Source organism: Perca fluviatilis, chromosome 12 (genome assembly GCF_010015445.1).
Source record: "Perca fluviatilis chromosome 12, GENO_Pfluv_1.0, whole genome shotgun sequence".
NCBI lineage: Eukaryota > Metazoa > Chordata > Actinopteri > Perciformes > Percidae > Perca > Perca fluviatilis.
This window is the reverse complement of record NC_053123.1, coordinates 27,141,440-27,163,526: the sequence shown is the minus strand read 5'-3', so window position 1 is coordinate 27,163,526 and position 22,087 is coordinate 27,141,440. Positions and strand designations below refer to the sequence as shown.

General features: G+C 40.9%; 1 protein-coding gene and 1 long non-coding RNA gene across 3 annotated transcripts; both read left to right on the top strand.

The window, feature by feature from the left end:
* The first annotated feature begins 6,010 nt into the window (after positions 1-6,010).
* On the top strand, positions 6,011-12,696 carry tent5c (terminal nucleotidyltransferase 5C). Of its 2 annotated transcripts, none has more exons than XM_039818458.1 (2): positions 6,011-6,111; positions 7,210-12,696. In XM_039818458.1, exon 2 carries the CDS (start codon positions 7,232-7,234, stop codon positions 8,381-8,383), a length of 1,152 nt encoding a protein of 383 aa, XP_039674392.1. In that variant the 5' UTR covers positions 6,011-6,111; positions 7,210-7,231; the 3' UTR covers positions 8,384-12,696. The 2 variants fall into 2 exon arrangements, with proteins under 2 accessions (XP_039674392.1, XP_039674391.1); XM_039818457.1 differs by lacking the exon at positions 6,011-6,111 and adding an exon at positions 6,295-6,392.
* A 4,758-nt stretch (positions 12,697-17,454) lies between these two features.
* Positions 17,455-20,902, top strand: LOC120570220. Its single transcript, XR_005641032.1, has 3 exons — positions 17,455-17,506; positions 18,039-18,095; positions 20,634-20,902. It is a non-coding gene; the product is annotated as an uncharacterized LOC120570220 (long non-coding RNA).
* The last annotated feature ends 1,185 nt before the right edge of the window (positions 20,903-22,087 follow it).

The following is a 22,087-nucleotide window of genomic DNA, read 5'->3' as shown; positions in this document are numbered from 1 at the left end:
AACATTTCCAAGGTTGTGGTGACTGATGTTGCTCTCTCTGATCATTCCTGTGTTTTCTTTAACGGCACTATCTCTGTGCCAAAAAGTGTTCAAACAAAGTTAATCAGAAAACGGTATATCACTGAAAACACCAGTGAAAAATTCATTCAGCTTTTCTCCTCTACACCCGCCCTTACTGGGGCCTCAGTCACTGAGCTTGTAGATAATTTCAACTGTAAAATTACGAATGTTATTGATGCTATTGCTCCCACTAAGATCAAAGCTGTCTCTGGTAAGAAAATATCTCCATGGAGAAATTTTATAGTTGTGAGAACAGAAAAAAGAGAGTGTCGAAAAGCTGAACGCAGTTGGCGAAAATCTAATCTCCAGGTCCACTATAACACTTATAAAGAGAGACTTCGCATTTATAATCTGGAACTAAGAAATGCAAGGCGGTCCTTCTTCTCTGACATTATTGCCAGAAACAATAATAATTCACGTGCTTTGTTTGCTACTGTTGATAGATTAACTAACCCTCCAGTACCAGTAGCATCTGAACTGTTGTCTACCAAGGCTTGCAATGACTTTGCCTCCTTCTTCACAGACAAAATTCAGAAAATTAGACAAACAGTCAGGGCTTCCATATCAAGTACAGGATATGTGTTGTCACAGTGTGCACGCAAAACAAATTCCAACATGACACAATTTCATACAATCAACCTTAAAAACCTGGAGGACATTATACAACATCTGAAAACCTCCTCCTGTTGCCTTGATATTCTACCAACGGGTGTTTTCAAAAATGTTTTGAATTGTTTGGCTTCAGATCTTCTACAGATTGTAAACACATCTCTGCTCTCAGGTATCTTCCCACAGGCCCTGAAAACTGCAGTCATCAAGCCACTCCTAAAAAAGAACAATCTAGACTCGACACTAATGAGCAACTATAGGCCAATATCAAACCTTCCATTTTTAAGTAAAATCATAGAAAAAGTGTTTTTTCAACAACTCAACCTTTTCTTATCGCTAAACAACAGTTTTGATGCCTTCCAGTCAGGTTTTCGACCACACCACAGCACTGAGATGGCTCTTGTTAAAGTCTTTAATGACATCCACTTAAACACATATAGTGGCAAAATTTCAGTCTTAGTATTACTTGATCTCAGTGCTGCATTTGATACGGTAGACCATGACATATTGCTTGACCGATTGGAAAACTGGGTTGGTCTTTCTGGCTCAGTACTAAAGTGGTTTGAATCCTATTTAAAGAATAGGGACTACTTTGTGTCTATAGGTAATTATACATCTGAGCATACAAATATGACGTGCGGAGTTCCCCAAGGCTCAGTTCTGGGGCCTCTTCTGTTCAACATCTACATGCTTCCACTGGCTCAGATTATGGAAAACAACAAAATAAGTTACCATAGTTATGCGGATGACACCCAAATTTACATAACCTTATCACCAGGGAACTATAGCCCAATACAACAATTAAATATGTGCATTGAACAGATTAATGATTGGATGTGCCAGAACTTTCTTAAATTAAATGAAGAAAAAACGGAGGTGGTTGTTTTTGGAGCAAAAGAGGAACGATTGAAAGTCAACGCTCAGCTTCAAACGACAATGTTAAAAACAACAGACAAAGCCAGAAATCTTGGTGTAGTCATGGACTCAGACCTGGATTTTAAAAGCCACATTAACATAATTAAAAAATCAGCCTATTATCACCTTAAAAATATATCAAGGGTTAAAGGACTTATGTCTCAGCAGGATCTGGAAAAACTTGTCCATGCTTTTATCTTCAGTAGACTTGACACTACGTGGGTTAACGTCTTTACAGGTCTCCCCAAAAAAAAATCAATCGGACAGCTGCAGCTGATTCAGAACGCTGCTGCTCGAGTCCTCACTAAAACCAAGAAAGTGGATCACATCACTCCAGTACTGAAGTCTCTACACTGGCTTCCAGTGCCTCAAAGAATTGATTTCAAAATACTTTTACTGGTTTATAAATCACTAAACGGTTTAGGGCCAAAATACATTTCTGATCTGCTACTACATTATGACCCACCCAGACCTCTCAGGTCGTCTGGGACAGGTCTACTTGTTGTCCCCAGAGTCAGAACTAAACAGAGGGAAGCAGCGTTCAGTTTTTATGCTCCACATATTTGGAACAAACTCCCAGAAACCTGTAGGTCCGCTGCAACTCTCAGTTCTTTTAAATCTAAGCTAAAGACCTATCTTTTTGATGTTGCTTTTCTTTAAATAATCTATTAACTTTAATTTCTTATACTGCACTGTAACTTTTATTCTTATACTGCACTATCAATTTTATTCTTGTCTTTTAATGTTTTTAATTTGTTTATTAATGTTTTTAAATTGTTTTCAATTGTTTTTAACTGCTCTTTAATGTTTTATGTAAAGCACTTTGAATTGCCCTGTTGCTGAAATGTGCTCTACAAATAAAGCTGCCTTGCCTTGCCTTTTGATATTTTCTGACATTTTATACTCTACTTCTTGAGAAAATATCTCTTATAATTCCTATTTGCAGCACAAGTTGACTTCACTGCACATAAGCCTTTTCAGCTACAAAGATGATCAAGGCTTGATCTCAGAGCTCTGCTGAGGGACATTTATGAAGGCTATAAAAATCCTCCTTTCTTATCAGCCTTCATCACATACTGTAGACGTGCTGCCATAACCCCCCCACCCCACACACACACACACACAAACACACCACCATTTTCATAAAGGTTATAAAGGAGTCCTTTATAGGTGTTTCTACATCAGTTTATGATGACCAAATAAAAGCTGTATATGTCCCCTCCGTACATTTCAGTTTAATATTAGTTTTAATGAAAGTATGATACACACACACACACACACACACACACACATATCCGTCATCACCTATCAAGTCATGCAGAGGGACTCCTCTCTACTACTCTACTAGTTTCCTATCAGTGTTGCTGCTGAGTCACTGACAGTCCCACTCTCTTAGGGGCTCCCCCCCCCAACACACACACAACCACATCCGTACAGCTGACATAGCTAAAGCTCCACACTGTCGATCGGTGGTTTCATCTCACCTTCTCGTTTTCCCATCAGTGATACCCGCAGAGAAAAGAATAAATATCTTGTGTGAGAATCTACATCTTGAGTCAGCGTCGAAGTCTTCATCTATTGAGTGTGTGTGTGTGTGTGTGTGTGTGTGTGTGTGTGTGTGTGTGTGTGTGTGTGTGTGTGTGTGTGTGTGTGTGTGGTGTGCGTGTGTGTTTCCTGCTGCTTTTTAAACATATCTTATCACATTTTCCAGTCAAGCAGAAAACACACTTCACTTTGACTCTACTTTTAACTTTATTAAATGGCACATTTGACAAATGTATCACTACAGGAAAGGACCAGTTGACACAAAGCCGACTTACTGTTTCATTGAAAAATGAAAATGTTTTGCATTATGTTCTTATCTTTTCCTGAAAACAATAAGAGGAGAATATTCGCCAAAAAAATACAAATAAAATCTTTTTCAAAATGTCATGGGTCCTGTTTTATGACTTGTGTTATTCATCATATTACTGATCATGGAATTGGATGATAGTCACTTGCAGAATAGATTATCACGACAGATGTGCAGCCGACAGATGTTTTCTTCATCGACATGACTTGTCCATGACTATATGTGATATTTTCAACCAGTAGGAGCAGGGACGGGTAGAGACATTTTTAAATGGCCCGGGGCATACTTGTTCACACGCTCAAAGAAGAAGGGCACATTTGGAAAACGGGTAAAAAGTTGTTACACCCAAATTTTTTATATTTCACAGCACGTCCCTCGCGGTGATTGGGCACCTGGTTGAGAGCGCAGGAGGCCGCTACAAAATTGCAGTGTGACAAATTATATGAATACACCTTAAATTTAAATGATACATTATTAATAATTATGATTTGTTTATTGTTATACCATGGTCTGGATGAATACTCGGTTTTGATTGGCTGCAGGGTGTACATTAAAACCTGATATTGGACACCTACTAAGTAGTTCCCATTAAACTGAAGTTATTCTGTATCACAGCGATCATCTCACATCCCATTCGCTGTTCAACTTGCTACTTGTTTGTGAAAGTCTTGATATTGATTTGGGGACAATGACATGGCTGGATAGCTAGTCTTATACTGTCAAACTATATTTCCTGATTGTCAACCGTACACAATGTTATTGAATTTGAAACTTGCTAGCATAACGTTAGCTTTCTGGCTAGTAGCTGTCTGAGCTGAAGGGCTGTATGTGCTGAGCGGACTACAAATATCTCCCGTTGCCAAGATGTATCTAAGGTTTTTCCTATTGTTTTTTTGTGTGTGGCTTGGACAGCTGAAGTGGGAGAGAAGGGCCGCGGGTCGGAATCGAACCCCCGTCCGCTGCGGGAAGGACTGAGCCTTCAGTACATGGTTTGTGCTTTAATTCTTCAATACCTGCTTTGTGTTTGTACTGCATGTTAAGCTGTTCAACTATTGTAAATCATCAAATGTTCTGTTTTGAAATAAAACCATCAAAGCAATAAGCTCTTATTGTTGCAGGGGCATTCTGTGGTATATGTCTGTGTTTCACTTTCCAAAGAATCATAACACTCGCGTTCATTTTTGTGGTTTCCTTGCATCATTCACAACTCGGGAGGGAAGAACTCACTTCCAGCGTGTCTCAGAGGGGGGGGTTCTACAATGCAGCTGTGCTATTTGTCAGTGTTGATTATGTGTGTGTGTGTGCAACAGAAAGAGATTTATGGTGGAATATGTTCATGTGCTCTAGTGAAATGACTTCCAAAGAAATTCAAGGAAGGTTCCCCATGCTGTGTTAGCGGCATTCACCCAGAGCATACAGTATCTGCCTGCAACATTTCCTGTGTAGTAGAAAGTCCTGTTAAGACTATCAGCAGAGAGCCTGAGTCTCTCGCTTCCTCACAGCCTGTTATTCCATTTCTAAAAAAACATGAGATTTTTACAGCCCTAATCCTGTGCAAATGACTCTGCATTATAAACTAAACAACTGATTACAGTTGTAAACACAACACACTGTTGTTTGATGACAACTTAAACAGGAGGTTCAGATATATTTTGATAAACTCAGACATGCAATGCTTATGGCGTTGATGGTTCCGGTACAAGATAATGTCTGGTGACCTTTGCCTTGGTTTGCACAGGTCAGTGTGCACTGAAACCACACTTATTGCTTTCATTTGAACTATTTTATACAAAGAAATAATCTAAATAGAACAGTTAGGAGAGAAATTGGGAGATATTGTGTGACAGTCCTGCAATAAAGCCCATCAGCCCGAACAGGTTGTTCTGATCCAGTTTATTAGGTACAACTAGGAAAAAAACGAATGCTGTCTGTTAATGTTATCTTATGTTTCGGTTAAAAGTGTTTTAAGGTGTCACTGTGTGACATCAGTGTGGTCAGACTAAATATTAGAAATGCCTCTCAATACAATAAACTACTAGGTACTTTGTACTTTGTGAGTAGTTTTGATAATAGTGTTGAATGTAATGTTGATAATAAAATCAATAGGCTATTTACCTGGTATTACCCACAATGTTAAATACTGGAAGATAAACATCACGGGTAATAGGCTACTTTTAACAAATTAAAAAAATCTAAATTGATCATATACACTTTGTCGGCCATTTGAGTGTCTGGTGATAACTTGCAATTTGTCTGTTCACTTTAACGAATAGATATAGCTACACGTAGCCTGTGACTTTAACGTCTCTGACATGTATGTGTGGGAGGTTTTTTGCCCTTTTTTATTTTTAAACAAATCTTTATTTATACATATTTGTACAATTTGGGGGCTACAACAACATGATTATTATTTTAACAAGAACTTTTTAAAGTTAAATTAAACCAGTATAATCTCAAATGAGCATTAATAATATCAAAGAACATAACTGCTGATTTTCAACTGAACTGCCATAGATACGGTCAGAGAATGCCGCCTGCCAGGAGACGGCCCTGGTTACTTGGCAACGCAAAAACCTCGTCGACCAATCAGATGCTTCGCTCGGCGCATTGGTACAATCAAATTCGAAGATTTTAACACTGATGTGATCTGCTGATGATGAAAGTTGGACTTTTTGGTAGATATACGAACTTCGTGTTTTGTTTTCATCAGGCAATGCTATATATTGTTAATATTGTGCTTTTAAATTGTAAAAGCCACGCTACATAGACAAGGGGACTGTGTCGTGCCACGGCTGTGCATCTGTGTTAGTGGGTCGTATTATTCAACTTATGCGCAGCGTTACAATGTGATCCTGCCACTCCCGCCCCGTGGATTATGTGGAGGTGTCTGCACGGATTCCAAGTTAACATCTTCTTTTTCGGACTTTGAATGCTTTCAGACCACGCTTTTGGAAATGTATGTACTGCTTTCATCGCTCATTTCTGTCAAGTAAAACCGCGTTTTTAACTGCGTACGTTAGGAAAGTAATGTTAAGTTAGACTCGCTAAATTAAACTTTACCCAGTCATAGCCATGATTCAAAAACTTGCCATGAGTTAGGATATTTTAACGGTAAGTATGTAGCTAGTATATTTCATGATTATTCCGAACGTATGCTACGTGACTTTGCTGAATTTACGGAGGGATTCGTCGCCATATGGATTAATATTGATGAAACGTATATGTTGCATTCGTCACGGCTAAATTGACAAGTCAGCTGGAACAAATGATTAACGTCACTGGGGATGTTTTTGACGAAATGTGTGTATCGGTAACTTGTCTGGCCACAGTTAATTTAGGATATGGCCATTTTTATTATGTCTTTAGTGTACTTTTTAAGCTATCTTGTTTGTCTCTCAGCGGTTCTGGAATAAAAGCCATGCTGGCTCGGTGAGCTGTTCTAGAAGCCTCACGGGCTATGTCCTTTCGTGTGTGTGCGCGAGCGAGCAGGTTGTCTCGTGCTCGCATTCTGCTGTGCTCGTGCATAATGGGTCATGATGCTGCTACTGGTGCATGAGATATTTTAACGCTGGCAAACCAATAGTTGTCATTTATTACATTTTATTTGTGATGGTATTGATATTTTGTTTGGCATTCATTGTTACAACAGAGATACATCTGCTTTTAGTATTTTATATTTGTGTCAAAGGCAATGGGTTGAAAATATTCTGATTTGTAGACACATTTTAATGCTAACACCTTAACTAACATATTTTTCTCTCCTGGCATCTTAGTTAATCTAAACTTTGTGAGAAGATGGATAACAAGGAGGAATCCCAGAGTTGTTCAGTGAGTGTCCTGACCTGGGACCAGGTGAGCCGGCTGAATGAAGTTCTGACGGAGGTTGTGCCTGTTCATGGACGGGGGAACTTCCCTACCTTAGAGGTGCGGCTGAAAGACATTGTGGCCCGGGTGCGCTCCCGCCTAGAGCTGAGTGGCATCAGAGTAAAGGACGTACGGCTCAACGGCTCCACGGCCAGCCACGTACTGGTGCAGGATATCGGCTGGAGCTACAAGGATCTGGACGTCATCTTCAGGGTGGACCTGCCGCACGAGGCGGAGTTCAGGCTCATCAAGGACGTGGTGCTAGGTACCCTGCTGGACTTTCTACCTGAAGGTGTGAACAAAGAGAAAATTACACCCATGACTCTCAAAGAGGCTTACGTCCAGAAGCTGGTGAAGGTCAACACGGAGCAGGACCGCTGGAGCCTCATCTCCCTCTCCAACAACAACGGCCGCAATGTGGAGCTGAAGTTTGTGGACTCAATACGGCGGCAGTTTGAGTTCAGTGTGGACTCCTTTCAGATTGTGCTGGACTCCATGCTTTCCTACTACGAGCTGGCACAGACGCCCATGTCACAGGCCTTTCACCCCACTGTGAATGGGGAGAGCGTGTACGGGGACTTCAGCATGGCGCTGAGCCACCTGCGGAACAAGCTCATCGCCACCAAGCGGCCTGAGGAGATCCGAGGTGGCGGCTTGCTGAAATACTGCAATCTGCTGGTGCGGGACTTTCGGCCCGCCAGCGAGGAGGAGTTCAAGGCCCTCGAGCGGTACATGTGTTCCCGCTTCTTCATCGACTTCCCTGACATCGGTGAGCAGCAGCGCAAGGTGGAGGCCTACCTCCAGAGCCACTTTATAGGTGAGGAGAAGAGCAAGTACGACTACCTCATGATCCTGCGCCGAGTGGTCAACGAGAGCACGGTGTGCCTCATGGGCCACGAGCGGCGGCAGACCCTCCACCTCATCTCGCTGATGGCCTTCCGAGTGCTGGCAGAGCAGAACGCCATCCCTGATGCGTCCTGTGTCACCTGCTACTATCAGCCAGCGCCCTATGTCCGAGACCACAACTTCAGCAACTACTATGTGGCTAACCAGAACATTCCAACATGGCTGCCATGTAACTGACAGAAGGAAAACAAGTGGACGGATGTACAAGAGGGCACCACCACTGCTGCTGCTGCTTTTGAGAAAAGAGAAGGAATAAAATAAAAATCCCCCCAAAAAAAAAAATTATTATTGAGGCAATAAATGCTATGTTCCTCTCAAGGCACAATTATATTTAAGTGGACAAGTGTTTTGCTTTTGTTTTTTTGTGTTTGTTTTTTTGGAATCCTTTCTCATTCCTTAGCTACAGAGATGTCTAGGTCATTGAATAGAAAGTGATATTTTTAAGTGTTTAGATTTTTTTTTCCTCATGTTTTTTTTCCCTGTTTATCAGAGTTGTGTTTTGTGCCTTAACCTCCCAGTTGACCCCACCCACCCAATAATTTAAGTATGGGCTATTTTTTTTGAAGAAGGGGAAGCAGAAAATGTAGCCTTGAATTTGGTTTTGTCCTGTGATTAGTAAAAGTTAAAAAAAAAAAATTAAAAAAAAAATTAAAATCTTGAAAAATAGTATTATTGGGGAAAGGGGTAATATATAATAGGTGATGACCCAAACAAAAAAATCAGTGTTAAAAAGTTTTGTTCACTGGGGAGGTTAGAAAGGTGGTACACTAATAACTTTGTTCACATCAGAAATGAAGGGGAAGCGAGAGGAGTCCATTTGTTTTAATTCATTTTGACATGTAAATATCTCTCACAGACATTTGTGGTCTCCTTAATATGCCAGCAGTGCCTGTGATTTGAAATCAATGCAAGAGAAAATGTGTCTATTTTTATTTTCCACTGTGAATTTCAGTGTAGGACGAGCTCCCCTCCTTCCCCTTTTATCCAGTTTACTCAGCCCTGTACTTTTCAGTCGAGACTGGAAATCTGCAGAGAGACAGTTTAGGCCTCAGATAGACGGGCTCCTGTGTGTCTGAGGAGTTTACGTTCCCCTGTGTTTTAAGTCCCTTCCGAAGCCTCACACCAGTGACCTCAAGATGGCTATTGTGGGAAGCTGACTGACTGAAGAAAGCGGACATGGGCGCGTTGAGAGCATGCGGCTGGCCTCGTTGCCTGCAGCGAGAGCTGGCTAGGAGTCCTGGAGTGACAGGCTGACTGGTTGTCCCTTCCCTTAAAAGGAGCAGCACATGGTGGGCCCCAGTCTTGTCCCTTACAACCATTGCAGGCTCGATGGCAGCGCTGAAATGGGATCCTCTTCTGACGCAGCGACTGGCTCTCAAACTACAGGCTGTCTATAATTATCCTTTTTTTTTTTTTTTTTTTTTTTTTTCCTGGGGGAGGTATCTTCGGAGCAGGGAACTGGGGATGGGTGTGCAAGCAGCAGCAGCAGCCCTGCCACCTTACATGTGTGGGGAGCTGAGTCACTTCCTATCCTATCAGTGCCTGCTGGAAGGACTCTGTGTTTGAACCCCTTTTGTGGTCATGGGAGCACAGACAGCAGGGAGTGCAACTGGTATGTTAATAGAAATGCCATGATGTGTGCCAGTTGGATGCCACTCCCCTTCCTGACTTGGAGTTTGATGTATCCTGGAAGCTACAACTGACTTGAGCCACAAGTTCCCTCCTCCCCAAACCTATAAATTACTATAAGTAGCTAAGCCTATTATTAGCTGTTCATTTTGAACACTTGCAGTGTGGTATTACTAGCAGATGTCCTAAGCTGTGACTTTAACCTGTCATCTCTCTTAAGCATCCAGGTTTGAGAGGAGAATAGTTGCTAAACTTGTGTAAGTGACAACTGCTGTCTCTCTCTTCCTCTCACCCCTCAGTTTCTCTGAAGCTCTAACTTATTCCTGCTCACTGCGGCTCGTGCTTATACCAGATAACCGGAAACATCGCTTATCTGGATGGCCCACAACTCCCAACTGGTTGGTTAAAATATTTTGTTAGGGGGACAGTCAGTGCTACCTCTTCTGCAGGTCACAGGGGTATGCTCTGCTGGTACGGGGGAAATGCAAATGTCTTTTTAACAACAAGTGAGGTGCCACACACTGTCTCGCTCTGGACCAAAATTACAACCAGCAACTGAAGCACTTAAGTGCCTTTTGACGTTTTGGAGAGTGATTTAGCTTTTTTAAAAGGTGTTGTGTTTTTTTTTTTTTTTTTTTCCCAAGCCCCTTTTTAAACCTTTTGAAACTTGGGTGATACAAGACTTTCATCATAGTTTATGGGAGAATACATACTTTTCTGGTTGGGAAGCAAAATTATTTTGAATTTTAGTTTTTCCCCTTAGTTGTGGTCTCTTTGTTTCAGTCCCAAACCATACCTTTCCTTGAAACTCACGTGTCTAGTCATTCCTGTCGGTCTTCTCAGCCATTTTGAGCCATTTTGTTTTACTCCCATCTCACGTTTGGGTCTTGTTGTCGCTGGCAGCCATGTTGACCTCAGTCATGCCTGAATGCCTTTTTTGAAATCCAACTTTTGATTGATTCTGATTTTAGGGTTAGACATATATCTTATATACACCCTTCATTTAATGGACTGCCTAGCATTGGAGCTCCACCTCCTCCAAAGCAGCCTGGCCACATTTATTTTGCCGACCATTTTGTCCCCATCCAAAGCATTACCTGAAGTGCACTGACGAGCCATACTTTCGCACAGTAGCTGGAGGTCACCCAGCAGAGACCCCATACTAACAGAAGCACTTTAAAGAGGCCTTGTTTTACTCCAAACCCAGCCACCTGATAGGAATGCAAATAAGCTAATGTGGTCTATTGCTGGAGGGAGTTGAGCTGGTTCTCAGGGACATAATGTGTTTGAGTGCTTTGTTTAGTCCCTTTTTTTTATTTCGGGAGGGTAAATTGGTTTAATCTGCCCTTGACATGGAGGAATTCCCTCCTAATACTCACCTTCATTTTGTGTTTTGTCTCTAATTGTAACTTTGACTCTCCTCTTCTTGCCTAAACTACAGGTTGTTATTGGAGTAGATCATGCCTGAAGGTGGAAGTAGCCAGCAAACTTCAGCTTGCTACAGCCTGACAGCAGCGCTCGGTTTTATCTGTGCATCCATTTGTTTTAAAACCTTATCACTCAGTGGGTAGTCCCCTCTTAGTTTAGCGCTAACAGCTGGGTTTTTCATCGAACTCCTAACCCTCATACGATCGGATAGTGCTAAAAATCTGTTTCAGGGAATAGCGGCACATAATCTCAATCATTCCCCAGTTTGTGTATCCCCTCTCTGAGGGATGATAAATTGGTTTATTAAAGCTTGGAGCCACAGTCAAAACCAGCAGCCCGGTAAGGCTGCTGCTCAGTCGCAGGTTGAAGACTGCTGAGCTTGATAGCTCTGCTGAGCTAGTCCCTTCTTGGGCTTTTTGTTGACATCTCCCACTAAAAGTAGCTTTGAGCGAGGTCAAAAGAGAATGCAACATACAAAAAAAAACTTGCATTTTCTAGACAGTCGATAGTGAGCGCAGCCTGGATTGTATATCCCCTACTTTTTTTTTTTGTTTTTGTTTTTTGTTTCCACCCAACCTTAACATGTTTACGGTTCTGACCTTTTTTCTGACAATGAATGTGTGCCTGTTAATGAAAGCTTTACCTTCCCCAATTAGGTGAGAGTGGGGTGCAGCAGGGCTCATGCTAAATCACTTTGTTCGCCAAGGGTTGATGTATGTATGTATGTATGTCGATCATTTAGTCTTTGTGAAGGATGTTGTGTTTATAAAAAAAAAACAAGGATGAAGTGTATTTTGCCTTTTTCTTTTCTGGCCCCCACTTTTTCCCGCTGTAAACTACTTATTCATCCCATTGCTTCTCTCCCTTACCTTGCCTTTTGGTTGTCCCACTTGTTTGGGCTTCTGTTTATTAGTATAGTATATTATTATTATTTTTTTTTTTTTATATGACACCTGTAGTAAGTATTCTTTGCTGGAGGGGGTGCAGAGCGAGCTGTGGATTAAATATTTTGTGGTTGTCTAAAGTAAAAGTCTTACCATAGGAATGTGCTGGAGGCTCTCCTACACTTTCTATATCGGGAGTTGTAAAAAAAAAAAAAAAAAAAAAACATTGCAGCGGATTTGTGTTTATGTTAATGCGTGGAGGTGTGTGTGCTTGTTTGCATGTGTGTATGAAGGGATGCCTGTTGCTATAAAAGTTTAAAAAGTGGGGAAAAATATGAAAATTGTCTAAATATATATATTTTTTTGAAATAGTAAATGCAAGAGCTTTTTGTCAGCTTTGTGAATGTGACGATGAGTTTGATGGTTACAACAATTATACTATTTCATTTTTCAAGACTTTTACCTCACTTGAGTTTTTCCTTTTGAATGGAAATGTACATCAGGAAAATGTTTGAAGAGGAAATAATGAATAAAGAGTATTAACTTCAATTTCTGCCTCAGCGGTTTCTGTTCTGTTCACATCAAGCTGTGTTTTACAGATTTCTGCCAAACTAGCATTTCAAGGATTTGTATTTGTTTCTTTTTAAACTCAACACACCTTCCTATTCAGCATTTAACGGTCATACTAAAATAGGGGAGTTTAAAACTTTTGGAAAAAAATAAATAAATCCCGGTCCACCTTCTAGTTTATTTTATTTTGTCCACAGAATAAAAAAAACTACTTATTTGGCCTTCATGCCTGTTTTAAAGTGAGGCCGCATCAGTGGACTACATCCCGGAAGATATTTTAAAAGCAGAATTAGAAAGGTGGACAATAGAAATGTTTTATATCTTGACTATTGGAAAAAACGCTAAACAAAACTTGTCTGTAAGTAGAGTAGTGTTTTTTTTTTTTTTAAATGTTTTTTTTTAATTGTAAACTTATTCAACTATAGAGGCTAATTCCCTCCACTTCCAGTGGACCCCATGGGACCCTTAATGCATCCATGATGGGACCTCATTTGTTAAAAAAAAACAAACAGTATGGTAGGGAGAGAGAGATCTTATTTTTACTGTCACTGGGAGAGACCAATCATTTTTTGATCTTGTTTGAATTGACCCATGAATTACAGGATTGTCAATTTAAAAGATAATTTTGCCAGTAGTACCACTAAGTCTTGTGTGAAACTTCTCGGTGAACTAGCTACATATCTTGTCTCGCACAATTAGCTTGATGCTCTGCTTGCTTGCTAGCTTAACTATGTTCCACAACACACGTAACGTTATCTTATCTGCCGTGTTTTATCCTGTGTCTTTTCATCAGCCAGGAAGCGAAAGCACGAGCAAGACCCGTTGTTTGTGCAAGTTAACGTTACATCCCGCTACAAAACGCAGTCATCGTAGCTTCAGCGAGACGTCGCATATGCCACTTTTGGGTGGGTAGTTCACAGTGCTCTACTTAAACCGTATTACGACAAACAAAGACTTTCTGGACTTGCAAAAATATCTTTTAAATTGACAAACATATGTGTAATTCATGGCTCAATTCAAACCGGGTCAAATAATTATTTAACTCACTAAAATGAAGTTCCTCCAGGACTGTAACAACCACGACAAGGAGCACAGCGTGTCGCACATTACAATGTGAAACAAGTACGAAACAGCAATAAATTAGCAGGAAGAATAAAGATACAATAAATAAAAATGAAATACGATACTCATTCAATAAAACAAACTAAATACACAGAGCAGTAGGAATATGGCACCATAGTTTGGAGAAGCTGAGCAGCAACTGTCAAGTGGTCATCATGACACCTTCAAGAATCATGTCCAGACTATTTCTTAAATAGAAAGTGGTGAGGGTGAGACAATCTTTTTTTTCTTTTTTTTTTTTTGGGTGAACTGACACAAATAAATAACCCCCAGGCATGCTTGATAAAATTAGTTATCAGTAGATACATATATGTATGCTACAGTAAAATGGCTCATACATAACTGAAACCGTATTGCTTTATTGTACGAATAACCGTTTAATCTTTGAATACACTTACAGAAAGTGGTATTAACATTTTTGTGCAGTTTCCTGACTTGTGGGCATCCTGATGATGACTTTAACCAGAGATGTTTTCCATCTCCATCACCGGGGAAGCGGTTAGTGGGGAGATCAGTCAGCTCAGCATTCAGAACTTTAAATCCTGTTCTTGCTGATCTGAGTACTCCCTCTGCCAGAGTTTTTACTGGCTATTAAAAGCCTCGGCATTGCTTTTGTGAACAGTTCTTCAAAGCATTTCAGTGCATGGCCTTTCAGCCTCACCACACATTTACATCCACACACTCTGCTGCAAAGTCATGTTTTAGTTGCAACTTGTCGTGTGTTTTCATTAATTATTAATTTCCCCTATTGCTCGCTGTAAAAGTGAGAGTGTCTGTGTGTGTGTGTGAATGAAAATTGATGTGTTTTCCCTTATCAAACACTTCTGTTGTGTGCTCATAGTCTGCTTATCCCTTCTCGGATGCTGGCCATCAATTCTTGTTATCTGGCATGTCAATTCCTGCTTAGACAGGACCAACCCCCCCGCCCCCATTCGTATCTGCAAGGAATGACTCACCCTGTTGTTGACTTAGGTGACGCGCCAATGTTCCCTCGTCAACCTCTTTCCATTCCATCTACGTCCATGTGCTGACCCTTCTTTACAGATCACATTGAACATTTTTTTCATCTAGCCTCACTTTATTCCTCCTCATCCTCCTCGTCTCTCCCCTGTGGTTTTAGGTTTCATGTGAATACTGCAAAAATCATACAAACTCTTCTCTTCTGCAGAGCTCCCTCGTTATTGTGAAATGTAAATGGACTGTTTTTGTATAGAGCTTTTCTAGTCTTAACGACTATTCCAAGCGCTTTAACGTAGTACAGGAACCATTCACCATTCACACACATTCACACACTGTGGCCGAGGCTGCCGTACAAGGTGCCATCTGCTCATCGGATAAACACTCACACACATTTACACTCCGATGGCGCAGCATCGGGGGCAACTCAGGGTTTAGTGTCTTGCCCAAGGACACTTCGACATGGGACTGCAGGGCCAGGGATTGAACATCCCAACTTCCCGATTGACGGGCGACCGCTCTACCACTGAGCCACAGCCTCCCGAAAAGCCGCAAATAACTGCTTTGTTGTTGTTACCTGAAAACACTCTTCTTCTTTTTTTCCCCCCAACTAGCAGTTGTTTTATAACTTGCAAAGCAGCACCTGGCCCTTCAGTGTTTCTATCTGTCTGGCAAAGCAGCAGTGTTTCAGTTTCAGTCTTTTTTTTTTTTTATGACCTATGGCCTTCAGAGCCGGATCGTGCAACTGTTTTCTTTGTCACAACTCACATGAAGTGAAAGGGACCTTTGGCCCCGACGCCACCCAAACACCAGCAGGTGAAATGTCAGACCCAGAGCATCGAGTCTGAATCCCTTCAACGCTCTCCGTCTGGTGCATGATCAAAGGTTGCGGGCCTTGTAATATTGAAATGTTTCCCATTTTCATTTGATAATGATAACATAATTTGTATGAGATACAACTTTAAAAATCCAATCTGCCCAAACTGTAAATCTCTTGTTCATGTTCGTGGAATCCAATTGTTGTACTGAGAGATCACATGACGGACAGCCCGCTTGGTTTTTCTTCCTTCTCCATGTTTTCCCCTTTTTGTCTCCAACCCTTCATGCATTTGTTCCTTCCCTCTGTCCCTTCTCCAACTGATCTTAACGTTTTGTCTCCCAAACACATCATTTCTCACTTACCTCTAGTGATATCTATGAAAATAGTTTTGTTTTCATTTGCCCAAGTTTGGAGTTAGTCTCTGATATGTCTGCCTCCTCACAAATACAAAGGGAAGTAAGGGAATTCATGTTTGTGATGCTGGCAGCATCGTCCCTTTTACTCTGGATAATCCACAGAACACGCTGCCAACAGATTCAATTGGAAATATATTTTAATAAAGAAAAAAAAGGAATAACTTACCCCTCATCTTATCTAAAAACTCTGAATCAATTTACCAAAACTATCTACATAAATACTCGAAATAAAATATTGATTGCATGACTTACACTTTGAGTACACTTTCCATCACTGTACTGTGCACTGTTGAATAATGCCCGACTTGCTCCCTCACAAATATATTCAGTGTTTTTACGATCAGTCCAAGATTGCAAAAAGAGCCTTGAAACACCGAAACCCAGTCTATCCATCCCCCTGTTATACGTATTGAAGCTCTCTTGTGTGTTTGAATATTAAAGTAGCTCTGGAATACCTGCATGGCTGGGCAAAAGCCTTTTCAGCAGGTCCATTTTTCACCATCGGGAGACATGTCTTGTAAACAGGTCACTTCTTCCAGTTCGGTAGTTTGATTTGGGTAAAATGTCTGGCCTGAGGGCCGATTTTTTTCTGGTCGGCAGGTCAATTTCTCACATCCAGGACAACCTTTCTGGCATGGAGGTTATTTTTATTCCTGGTAGACAGGATGATTTTTAGAGGCAGGGTGATTCTTTTTTTTTTTGGCATGGCATGTCATTTTTCAGTTCAGACTATCTCCTCCCTCCTTGTGTGTGACGTTAGTTTCCGTATATGATTTTGTTGATATCGCTCAAACATTCAATTCATAGTCTGTGTTCATTATAGTTTCTATATGTCTGCTGTGAAGTTCACGAAAGGGACCAAGCTGCTGTTGTTATTCCTATAAACACAAAAAAACAACAACACACAGCAGTTTGTATATATATAAAATATATTTGGTCCTCCACTCATTTTCTTTTTCTTCAGTTGTCACCTTTTCTTAGTCACAGTTAAGCGTCTCGTTTCCTGAGTTTCAGAGGCGGAAACACAGAGTGAAGTGACAACTGGCCTCCATGAGGGAGTTTCAGGGCCTCAACAACCACAACCCTTCCCCCCCTTCCCCGTACATGCAAACACAACTCCACACAGACACACACACACACACACACACACACACACACACACACACACACACACACACACACACACACACACACACACACACACACACACACACACACACACACACAAATACCCCTCCAGCAGTGTTTGGCCGGGTCAAACAATGCAGGATTTCTGGAAAAATACTGATACAAGTATGCAGGGGAGAGAGGGACAATGGACAGTTAACACAGAGCAGAGAGCATGTGGGGGTGGGTGGGGGATAGTCACCATCCATCTTTCTATGGTTCACACACACACACACACACACACACACACACACACACACCTGCCACTGGTCTCTACCGTCTAGCAGCTGGATTTGTTGGTTTGATGGTATTGTTTTGCTTTTATCACTTGTCTGATTCTTTAATATATATATATATATATATATATATATATATATATATATATATATATATATATATATATTTCATTTTTAGCTGAAAGTGGAGAGTAATTAATGACAAGTGGTCCTAACACTGTAACTGAGTAGCTTTTCTGTGTACCCACACTGTGTCGAGTACCTTGTATACTCAGTGATTACTGTTTTACCCGGGGCGGGGGATGTACTTGGTGGTATGGTACTTCTAAGAAGTACCATGTTTTTTTTCTTTTTTTTGGGGGGGGTGGGGTTGTCCAGAGTGGTCTGTAAACAGAAATAATTTCTCTTTAATTTCGTTTTTACAAACCTTCCTGAAAAAGAAGAAATGCCAATGAATTATTTAAAATGTTTACAGACCTTTCAACTGTTTTCCACAGAGGATAATTAATAAGAATTAATAAGATCAAGCTCGCTTAAATGATTATACAACAGTTTTAAGTTATGTGTATCTGTATCCATGTAAGTTTGGTTTAATTTGTCCAGGTTTCTGTCTGTGGGATTTCTGTTACCGCGCCGGTACAATGGAGATAAATGGAGTTGGTGAGTTAACTATACTCTACTGGATAATCCAGAGATGTCACTGTCAACACTTTTTTGGTAGAAAGTAGTTTCAATGAAAACTTGTTGTTTCTGTAAAGGTCTGTCTTCTAGAAAATACGTCCATGTAGCGAACACGATTTGAAAGAAACTACAGCATTTGTTTTATCAATATAATTAGCAACCTATTTTAACCAACTTATCTATTGATTGACAACATATTTAATTAGTTTTCCCTGCAATACCTACAGTAGATGCAGCACTATCTGCTTGTATCTCAGGTCAGTCTGTTGTCTTACGATGTACACATGATGTATTTTATCACAGTACAAGGAAGCCGATTCCACGCGCATCAAATACAGTATAGTGTTAGCTTGCCCTCTCCCGCTTCACTAGCCTAGATATTGTAGTATCTGGACTTCTAACGGACGTTTTATAAACTTTATCTTAAGTTTTTGGTAACAAAGAAACTCAAATGAACTATCTATATGCATGATGATCCGGATGAACCTTACCTTACTTTTCAGAGGACACCTCTCTGGAAACATCTGGAAAGTGTTGTCAATGCGACCCACAGGAGTTTCCTAGCCTGGCTCCGCCCTCCTACGTACTTACGCTCAATTTTCATTTTCCTTCAGTACGCCGTCTGGGTTTGCGGTATATTCTTGGGTTTTCTCCGGCCAAATATTTGGTGGTCCAATCAGCGAACAGAGGGAGTGGCTGAGAACGATGACGTTGAGGTTGTGCGCTAGTTCCGTAATGGCGGCGGAGTCAGTATATATATCTATGGAAAGATGCGAACGAAGCCATTCGGTCCGTTGTGGCAACGCCGGCGAATATCCAGAAGTTAAAGCCCGAGCAAGAACAATCTTTGCTGAGTTGTGTTGGGGGCCATGATGTTGTGGCCCTCTTCCCCACGGGGTTCAGGAACAGTTTGATTTTCCAGCTCGCTCCGTTAGTGGTGAAGGAGTTCGCTAAGGCTATCGCTAGCGATGCTAAGCCGACGTCACGACCAAACGTTAGCGATTGGTTATGGCAGATCCAGAGTGGCTCTGGGCAGATCCAATAGTTTTAAACCCGCCTTTAAGGAAGTTAACACTTGTCAATGGAGAGTGGAAAGACCCTCTGTACAAATGAAATGGACCAGAGTCTGGTAGGACCAGGCTAGCGGTTTCCGTCCTCAAATCTAAACCAGAGAAAGTAAAGGTTGCGGTTTTAAAAGTTGTGAAACCGTCGCAGTTTGGTTAGGTTTAGGCACCAAAACGACTTTGTTTAGTTTTGAAAAGATCGTGGTTTGTGTTAAAAATCATCTGTTACGTTACGCACATGAAGCAGAACATGACGTAGCTCTGTTTGGTCCGTAAAGTTGAAAAAACTTGCTGTTTACTTTTAATTTAAAACGGTACACTAAGCACGGTCTCCTGAGTGAAAGTTCTCTGTTTGTTTGACCCATCCACCACCCCAACCTGCCTTCTTACACGGAGTTCCTAACATTTGGCAAAATGAATTGGTAGCATTTAAACAGTTTCTAGGAAACTGTGTTGAAAAATGTGTTTTTGCAAGTTTGATAAAATTACACTTTACTTTTGTTTTCCAGCACAGTTAGCCTTACTTCTGCTTGATTGATGTTTAATTCTGGTACTTCAGTAGGATGTTTGACTCCCACTGAAGTTTACCAAGAAATATTGGTTCACAAAGATAAAAACAAAAATTCTTTGAGTGCATCTGCAGCTACTGAGGGAACTTATATTTTCTGTTTCATCTAGCTTTTATTGATAACTTTGCTCTGCAAAATCCAACAGAAAAAGCTTATTTCTTGTCTCCCTCAAATGTATAAGGTCATGTAATCGTTTTTATATCAAGCACTTTGAATTGCCTTGTTGCTGAAATGTGCTATATAAATAAAGCTGCCTTGCCTTGATTGTGTAGCAGCAACATTTGCAGAGGGGGTGATTTATTTTTCTGTTTCACAACACCCACAGCTGTTTGACTGTGTGGGACAGAGTAAAGTTAGCATGATTAGTCATTACCAAAACCGATTGTGTTCCAGTAACCATTATTTTTACCGTGATGCTATTGTGAGCCAGTGTTCTCTCCAACTTGTGAGAAAAAGTGGACTGTTTCAGCACGCCGTTGGGTTTAGAAACACTCAAACACGCACCACGTGTTCTGCAGCTGCTGCTCATTCACGTTGGCCTTGCAGCCGAGACGTTTGTTACCACCAGTTCAATGGCACTCATTTGTGCGGTAATTAATGTTGCAAAATGCTTTCTGTTCTTTTCTGTTTTCAGTGGGACTGTGCGGGGTCCTCGGGGTCAGGGCAGATTAATTAGCACTTGGCTTGATTAAGGCTGATGTACAGTACAGTAGATCCCTGAGAAACCTCATCAGCAGCCATGCGAACGATTCAAAAGTAATGAGCTGTGGCAGCGATAGCATCTGTTTTCCGGGATAATGATTTTGCTGATTATGTGTTGCGTATTTTTTATTCGCTTATGTGTGTGTTTTATTCGTTTATGTGTGCGAGTTATTCAATTACAGGGCAGATGGGGGAGCATGTTGACAAACCTGCCTACTCAAGTCTGGTTCTCTTGGCCGAGGATAAAGTGCTGTAACACCAGGCTGAACCCAGGCTGTTGATGAATCTGAAATGGGCCATTCTGCATTTTAGTTTTAGTACTTTTAGTATATTTTGATGCAAATACTTGTGTTTGATTTTGCCCTGTAGTATTGCAACATTTACTTAAAAGCAGGGTTGGTAACTGTTTCCGATATAAACCTTTTTTATATATAGATTGAAATGGTCTTTACACCCCGACAGCAATAAATAAGTCATGGGCTCTGAAAAAGGAGCGAAATCCTATAAATAAATAAAAAGCCCACCAATCACTGCCTCGCGGTCCGCTTGGAAAGAACCAATGAAATGCCTCCTTGCTCCACCGTGCATACTCTACCGCTCCCATGTACGAGCCGGAGCTCAATGTGTGTCGTCACTGCATTGCTAACAGTCATGTTTGCTTTAAACATTTGGTATGATAATAATCAGTGTTTGCTTACTGGTGAATGATACATGAAGTAAAATTGCGGTCCTTTCTCCACCCTGCTCTGAAGCAGCGGTGCTCGTGCATTTCTGTGTATGGGTGGAAGCCCCGAGGGGAGGGGTTAGATGGAGCCCCAAGGAGATGCTAGCTTTTCAACATTACCAACCCTGGCTTTCAGTACTTCTTCCACCATTGCCTGGGCCAGATGTCCTCGTATTTCATGTCATGCCGTCAACATGTTGCCCATCAATCAGTAAATTGTATACATGGGGAATTACTGGAATTGTTGGGTCTTTGTAAATTATAGAGTGTGGTCTAGACCTACTCTATCTGTAAACTGTCTTGAGATAACTCTTATGATTTGATACTATAAATAAAATTGAATTGAATTGAATTGAACGTGCACTATTTCCTTGTTTAGGTCGTATTTAAGATATAATGTCAACACAGAACATACAGCAAAAACCAACATACAAAGTACAATGCTCCTAGACCCTCCAAGTCTCTTGAACTTTACTGTTGGATGAATGATTTTCATTCTCATCGAAGCATTCAGTGAACCCCCCCGTCCCCTCTATTATTTGCTGTATTTGTTATGTTTCTCAACTTTTTTCAGGCTTTCCTTTTATTTCAAACATTTGTAAGTAATTTAGTTATTCACATTCCTCTATATATGAGGGGTCACTTTGTAACAAAATCTAAATAAGCAGGATTAAATTGTGATATAACTATAAGTGAGTGCCAGTGTGACGTGCAGGGCGAGATTTATCCTTTGGACGTCAGTTTGACAAACATTTAACTGTTGAATAGGTGTCCGATAATAATTAAATACATTTTTTATTCTTTTCTTCAGCTCCCCTCCAGCTTGTATCGTCCCAGGTCACCTAAAAAATGGCTCAAGCTCACCTCATAACCGTTACATTATGTCATGTTGTTTCTCTCCACAGAGCAAAA

Excerpts from the sequence above, each read along its gene's own strand:
- tent5c (XM_039818458.1), top strand. The coding sequence starts at position 7,232 with ATGGATAACAAGGAGGAATCCCAGAGTTGTTCAGTGAGTGTCCTGACC.